Source organism: Lissotriton helveticus, chromosome 5_1 (genome assembly GCF_964261635.1).
Source record: "Lissotriton helveticus chromosome 5_1, aLisHel1.1, whole genome shotgun sequence".
NCBI classification, from domain to species: Eukaryota; Metazoa; Chordata; class Amphibia; order Caudata; family Salamandridae; genus Lissotriton; species Lissotriton helveticus.
In genome coordinates, this window is record NC_136065.1 from 1187602434 (window position 1) to 1187609850 (window position 7417).

A 7417-nucleotide genomic window follows, 5' to 3' on the forward strand; every position below is an offset into this window, starting at 1 on the left:
CTGCGTTGTAACAACGTACATCCGGTGGGGCATGCTGTGGTGTGGTATCATGGGATGTCGTGCTTTATGGATAACGTGATGAGAAATGGTGTGATGGGTGGAAGGATGCTGTAGCATGGTGGGATATGGTGTGGTACGCTTTTAAAGGGTATGGTGCAGTAGGATTTGTTGGAGTATGTTGGTGTGATGAGGTTTCACGTACATTGGTGCTGGTTGGAGTTTTAATATATTTTAAGATGTAGTTTGATTGGAGTGGAATAGTAAGGCACAGTATTATGTGTTATCATGTGATATGCTGTTACCAGTGATGAAAGAATGATGTATATGAGAGAGAGGGTAGATGTGTAGAGACAGGAAACAGCCTTTACAATGCGGGCTCAGCCATGTGTGCCGTTTCCCCCAAGCTGAACCACACTTGACTTAACCACAGATATGCCTTAACCACGCATTTGCATGTTTAAGGCAGTGCGGGGTCCAGGTGTGTGGATGGGCGGGCACAAGAAGAGGATGGCTCGGGAGAGAACGCAGTCTTGTAAGTAGGGCAGGGGCCGGATTTTTTTGGCGGGGTAGTTTTTAGGGCTCAGGAGGGGGCAAGGTTTTAGGGTTCAGGGCAGCGGGGTCGGGGTAGTTTTCAGGAGTGGGGGTCAGTTTTTAGGGTTTAGGGCAGGGGGATTGGGGTTGAGTCTTTTTTAGGACAAGGGGGTTCGTTTTTTGGACTCAGGAGGGGGAGGGACAGTTTTCAGCGCTGGGGCAGTTTTAGGGCTTGTCTGGGGTCAGGGTAGTTTTAAGTACGTGAGCCGGGTTTTAGGGCTCAGGGCAGAGAGGCTAGGGTGTGCTCTTTACCACACATGTCTTTACCATGAAAATGCGTGGTAAAGGCATGCGTTGTTAAGACGCATTCATTGTTCCGGCAGCGTTGTAAAGGTATGCATAGTTTAGCGATGCACGCCTCTATCATACAATTCTGTGTGTCGGTAGTAGCAACGAGGGAAGTGTACAGTGTTTAGGGAACTAGGCTAGCAATGAGAGAATTAAGGGGCCGCTGTGAGAGGGAGGAAAGTTGATAGTGAAAGAAACTTTATATTAGAGAACCGTTCGGGAGTGAGGGGCAGCTGGTAATGAAGAGGGTGTTGAAGGAGAAGCTTTGGAGGAACGAGTTGAAGTATTTCTATGATAAAGACTGGAATAAATGCGACTCTGAGGAGACAGGCCCTCAGAGGCAGTGATTGCTGTGTGGGGGGTATGGAGCGGTGGGTAGAGGCTGACTGGGTAAGACTTGGAGGGTGTCGAAGAAAGAGAGGCCATGTGTGTAAGTGGAGCACAGTGAAGCGATTGGTTGGGAGGCATCGTTTGCTACCTCATGTATTTTGTTTGCTCACAATTGTCACTTTTACCTCATGTAACTTAATGTCTGCTTTTGTAATTTTGGTTCATTTGTAATGTTCTGTTCCTATTGTGAAGCGCTCTGACGCCTTCGGTAAAGTCCGCGCTATATAAAAACGCAATAAATAAAAATAAAAAATAAAAAAAACAGAGGGGAGGCTACCAGGAGGAGCAGGGACTGGGAGCGAAGAACCGTTGACCGAAGGGGTCGGCTAAACTCTTGAAAGGAGAGAGGCCTCCAGGTAACGTGAGAAGGGGACCTGGGAGGGGAGCATTCCTGCACTGTTGTTCCACCTGGATCATATCGGTTTCTGTGACAGGCCACACGGTGGGCCCTTGAGGACTGAGACCACCAACGGCCAGATGGGCGGGAAAGAGCACTGCGTACTATGCCTACAGCTCGTGCAACTAGCGCGCGACACCAACGCCCCTCAGCCACGCAAGAGATACAGGTTAAATGTAAACTGATCTTGGCGATTCGAGTCTTAATAGCGGCTACTCCATTTTACAAAACGCCGCGCCCTTCGCCAAATAAATGCCTCTTTCTTATCCACTGCTCACAGAAGAAAAAGCGCCTCTCCTTGGGACTGCTGGGTCGCAAAATCATACATTTCCAAAACGCTAAGTTATAAAATAAATGCAAATCCTTGTGGGTGAAAACTGTGAGAGGACAAATGGCAGAATATCTGGATGTATGTCACAACATAAAGAGCTCAACAACTCCGAGATAAACAGGAATACGTGACTCTGGGGGATTTTAAAACTATAACAGGACTGCGCATTGTAATGTTGTATTGTGTTTCCACTGTTTTCTTGTAACGTAACTGGCTCTGTTGAACAGCGCTCTAACACCTTCGGGTAATGTCCGCGCTTTATAAAAATGCGCTAAATAAAATAAATAAATGTATACACTAAAACACCAATATAGAGCAACTTGGCAATACGAATCAATGCTTCTATATCAGTCATGGCATGCTAATATACCACTGTGTATTGTGTTGCACAGACACCTTGCCATGCGGAGCAGGGTGAAGTCACCAGGCAGCTCCTGCAGGGTGGAGACGCATGGTCCAAAGGGAGGTGTCACGAGCGCTGGCGATGGGCGGAGCCAGAGACACTGAGCCCTGCAGGCTGGCGCATCTGGACCTGTAGGGTACGGGTCATCGAAGGACCCGGAGGTCACTCACTAATGCATGCAGAGGACATCTATATATAGGATGTCGAAACCAAAATAAGGAGACTTTCAGGAACATAAACTGGTTCCAATTCCAACTCTTAACAGAAATGTGCCGGATAGGGGCGATGTTTAAAAGGGTCAAAGAGTAAAATGCACACAGAATTAAAAAAAAATGTATAGTAGGTCTCAAAGTCGGGACTTTTCACCCTTCGAAAGGGTACCCTGAGCCTGCCTAAAGCGATCCCAGCTACCAGATGGAAGCAGAGAAGGAAGCAGAGTTTCGTAGCATCCCGTCCTCTGCTGCAGCACGTCTCCTTCAGGACAGCCTGCTGCAGCCTGCAGCACCCTCCCTCCGCCTTGAAGAGAGGCTGCTGCAGCCCCATCCACCCTCATCCCCGTCTCCCTGACGCGTCCCGCAGAGCCCGCTGCATCACCTCTTAATCTCACAGTCCCAGTGACATGCTGCCGCAGACCCCTCCCTCCCCATCCCCTCAAGGACGGCTGCTCTGGGGGGACCCAGAGTCTCCGACACACATCAGCCTGCCCTTCAGCCCACCTTGGCTCCAGGCAGCCGCCTCGCCCTTACCTTCCACATGGCCGTCGGGCAGCCCCTCCTTGGCAGACATGACTCGTGGGTTTGTTGTGGCCGCCGGTCCTCGGGCTCCTCAGCTCAGGCGGCGGCAGCGTGCATGGCAGACAGCAGGGAGGGAGCTGGGGCTGATACCTCTGACGCCCTGCCGCGGTTCCTCTCCCCCTCTTACTCTTCCTCCCTCGCTGCGGCTCCTCTCCACGAGCGGCACTCGCGCCTCCCTCGCTGCAGATTGTCCGTGACCCCTAAATGTGGAGCCTTCCTCCCGCTCTTCCTCCTCCCACTGCTGCAGACCAGACTTTCCCCTGCTGTCCCGCGAGGTGGGAGAGGCCGCAGTGTCAGAGCTGCTGCTGGGCTTCTGCAGGGCCCCTCCCTCGCTAACACTTTTCGTCTCACCACCACCTACAGCGCGCTGCCTCCCGCACGCCTTCCCACCCCCTCCCTCCTACAGACAGGGGAGCCACCAGCCTTGAGAAGTCGGGGGCGGTGGCACGGGGGAGCCTCCTCGGAGCGATGAAGGCAGGTAACGGCAGCGCGGAACAATTGAGCCTCCGCCGCACCGATGCAAACTACATCTGCTGTGGGCTAGACCTCTCGTGGATAAGATGCGTGTCCCCAACGGGTACTCATTTCAACGGCACCAAAGTAGAGAAAGGGAACATGCACCCCCTGCACAGAAGCGTCTGTGACCAGTCTCAATTCAGGGTTGGATTGGGATTAAAAATCGTCCCGGACACGCAAAAAAGTGGCCCTCATCTGCATATTGCCTTATCGCAAAACACTGCTTGGGAAAAGTGGCCCTCATCTGCATATTGCCTTATCGCAAAACACTGCTTGGGCTCGAAGGGGGTCTCTGACTTTATGTAGATTTAAAAAATGCACTGATTAGTTCACACTAGTAAAACACACCTGAAAACAAGTGAGGCCACTTCTGCTCAGGCCCCCTGCCCCGCTCAATCTCCATACATTAATTGGCCGGGCCAGCGAGAGAAAGAGAGTGACACCTCTGCCCGTTGATAAAAGGGAGGTATGGACGCCCACCTGCCTCCACACAGGCCACTTGAGGCCCCAATGGCTGCATCCGAACAGAAATCACCCAAATCGGCCCTGGCTGCCCAAAAAAGCAGCCACTGCTGGAATTCGGATATCGGCCCCTCAGCCATTGCCCGAATACCGTATTACCAATCCGACCCTGTCTCAATGCAATGTCATAGTGCAAACAATGTCATATTTGCTCACAGATTTGGGTGTGAGGGTGTAATTGTGAGGGAGTTCGGACCTTCTTAACTGGTTGTACAAGGGGCTTCAGTCTAAGTCATTTCTAATGAATACATTTCTTGCATGACACACACATTGCACGTTGAATTGCACCGTGGCACTCCTAAGCATTTGGCAGAGGAGAACTGAGATACAAGAACATAGGGCCCGATTTAAAAATTGAATTTTTTTTCAATTTTATAGGCACAAACCCGACCTGAAGGCATTGGTGTGCTTTACATAAGTAGCAGTCACGTTACACAAGGTGACTTACTTTTTTTGGGCAAGGTTGAGAATAAGTGATTTGCCCAGATTCAAAGTTCCCCAGTTTCAAAGTTGACAACTCTGGCCGGAACACCACATCTCCCCCCCTTTTCGGAATGTGTTTAGTAGTACTACAGTAGCAGTCTTTAAAAACTCCAAAACTGCTTCTGACCCTTAGTTCAGCACCTCAATCCCTGTCTGATAAATGTAAGGGTCCTGTGCAAAACCCTTCCGAAGTCAGCCGCAGTAGGGCTCCACTTGAATCCAGACAGGAAGTTAAAAAAGAATGAAAGGTGCACCAGGAAAAAACAGTCCAAACGCTAAATGGGGCGTGCTTTACGTTTCTTTTATTCTTTATAGTTTAGCATGCAGTCAGACATCAGCCAATGCGTTTCGTTCATTACAAAATAACTTCTTCAGGGCAATGCAAATCATTAGCAGGGGTCCTGACAATGTCAAAACACAAAGGTTAATAAGTCAAATCCCTACTGAAAACTCCTTAATATGAGTCCCAGTACATAGGCAGCATTCACAAGGAACTTAGTCGTGAAAACAGATCATTGCAGGATGTCTCTCAAAACGTGTATATATATATATATTCACTGAAAAAACCATAGGTTTCAGGCCTTATATAGTTAGGAATTAGCATTTAAAAAAACCTTTGAAATTCACTGAAAAAACCATAGGTTTCAGGAGTTATATAGTTAGGAATTCGTTTTTAAAAAACCTTTGAAATTCACTCAAAAAACTATAAGTTTTAGTGGTGTTATAGTTAGCTGGACATTTTACTCATACAAAACCAATGAAATTGCTCCTAGATAGTTAGTTGTACTAACTATATTTCGCGCACCCGCAATCCACTGCTGATGATGTCACATATTAGATCATTCATGACATGGTCAGTGACATCACTGATGACATCTCAAATGACATCACTGATGACATCACTGATGACATCATCCAGTGAATGTGGTTTGCTTCGTTATTTAAATATGCATTATATCTATAGCAATTTACATTGAAGAATGAGTGGATATATATAAATACATATTTGGATGGAGGATTTAGTAGCAGTGTAATTGACTGTTTACTTGACCAATTTATAATGTCTCACTAAATATAGTGGATAGTGACTAAACTGTGTGAATATCTGTATCACTTTGTCAGTTGTTGTGTAAACTGATTCTACAGTTGGTTACTAGCAATGTGAAAGTCTATATTAGTTATTGATTAGTTAACTGAGTATTTGTATGGGAGTGTGAAAGTGTGTGTGGTTCGGTGGGGGGTGTGTGACTGTCCAAAGATGTGTGAATAGTTGATTCAGTAGATATATGAAGTTAAAACTACATGTTCTAACAGTTTGGGTGAGGGAATCTCTTTATGGGTGTGGTGATGAGCAAATATATTTCTCAAAGGTACAGGTCCAACAAACTAGAAAAATAAAAGGCAGTGTATGTGTCAGTTGTTGTATATAAATAAGTATACATAAGACACAATGATTGTGTGAGTGACTGTATGGATAACTGTATACTTGTAATAATGATTTTATAATTCACTAAGTATGACTTACTATCTAAATGAATAGAAGAAGTGGTGTTTGTATAAGTGTTTTGCTAAGTAAATATGTAAGAATGATCCATTGTTTGCATAAGTGAGTAGGATGACTTCATATGTGAATAGGATGCGTGCTGTTGTTTAATGTCGATATAGATGTATAAGTATTTTTGATAGTGTTCTATTGTTCATTGACAGCATGTATGAGTGAATCCATAGGTAAGTGATTAGATGTGTGTATACATCTATGAATCACTGAGTGGATTTTTAGATACTTGTATTGCTGTGACAATGGATTTAAATATGATACTCTGTATTTTACAAACAGTGATGAAAAATTGTAATAGTGTATGAAAAGGTGTATGTGATTGTCACATGGATGATGTCATCAGTGATGTCATCAGTGATGTCATTTGAGATGTCATCAGTGATGTCACTGACCATGTCATGAATGATCTAATATGTGACATCATCAGCAGTGGATTGCGGGTGCGCGAAATATAGTTAGTACAACTAACTATATAGGGGCAATTTCATTGGTTTTGTATGAGTAAAATGTCCAGCTAACTATAACACCACTAAAACTTATAGTTTTTTGAGTGAATTTCAAAGGTTTTTTAAAAACTAATTCCTAACTATATAACTCCTGAAACCTATGGTTTTTTCAGTGAATTTCAAAGGTTTTTTTAAATGCTAATTCCTAACTATATAAGGCCTGAAACCTATGGTTTTTTCAGTGAATTTCAAAGGTTTTTTAAATGCTGATTCCTAACTATAACTGGTGTGTAACCTATGGTTTTTTCAGTGAATATATATATATATAAAATTTCTATGGCAAAATGAAACCCCTCATTTTGTTCCTTTTCAAATTAAATGTATTAAGTGTTACCACTTTATTCCAATCAAGATGACTTCAGGTGTGCCATACTTTTGTCATAAGTAAGACTGTTAGTGTTCTAGTTGTTCTTTAGAACACTCTGGGACATTCTGTCATTGGGCTATAGTTGGGCTACATCTGGCTGATATTTGGGCTACATTTGGGCTCTTTTGTCTCTGGTGGCCATCTTGGGAGACTGCATATCAGATTTTTTTTAATGAAATATAATAGGATTTGAGAAGTCACTCAAAATGTGCCCTAATTTTTCTTTCTTCAGCACTAATCATAATTTCTATGGCACAATGAACCCCCTCAT

At 45.0% G+C, this 7417-nt stretch overlaps 1 protein-coding gene across 1 annotated transcript in view; it reads right to left on the reverse strand.

The window, feature by feature from the left end:
- HSPA12A (heat shock protein family A (Hsp70) member 12A) overlaps positions 1 to 3532 on the reverse strand; it is a 414126-nt gene extending 410594 nt beyond the window's left edge. Inside the window, exon 1 of the mRNA XM_078643897.1 lies at positions 3147 to 3532. Coding sequence (XP_078500023.1) covers positions 3147 to 3186 — 40 coding nt within the window. The 5' untranslated portion in view covers positions 3187 to 3532. The remainder of the gene's footprint in view (positions 1 to 3146) is intronic.
- Between the last annotated feature and the right edge of the window lie 3885 nt (positions 3533 to 7417).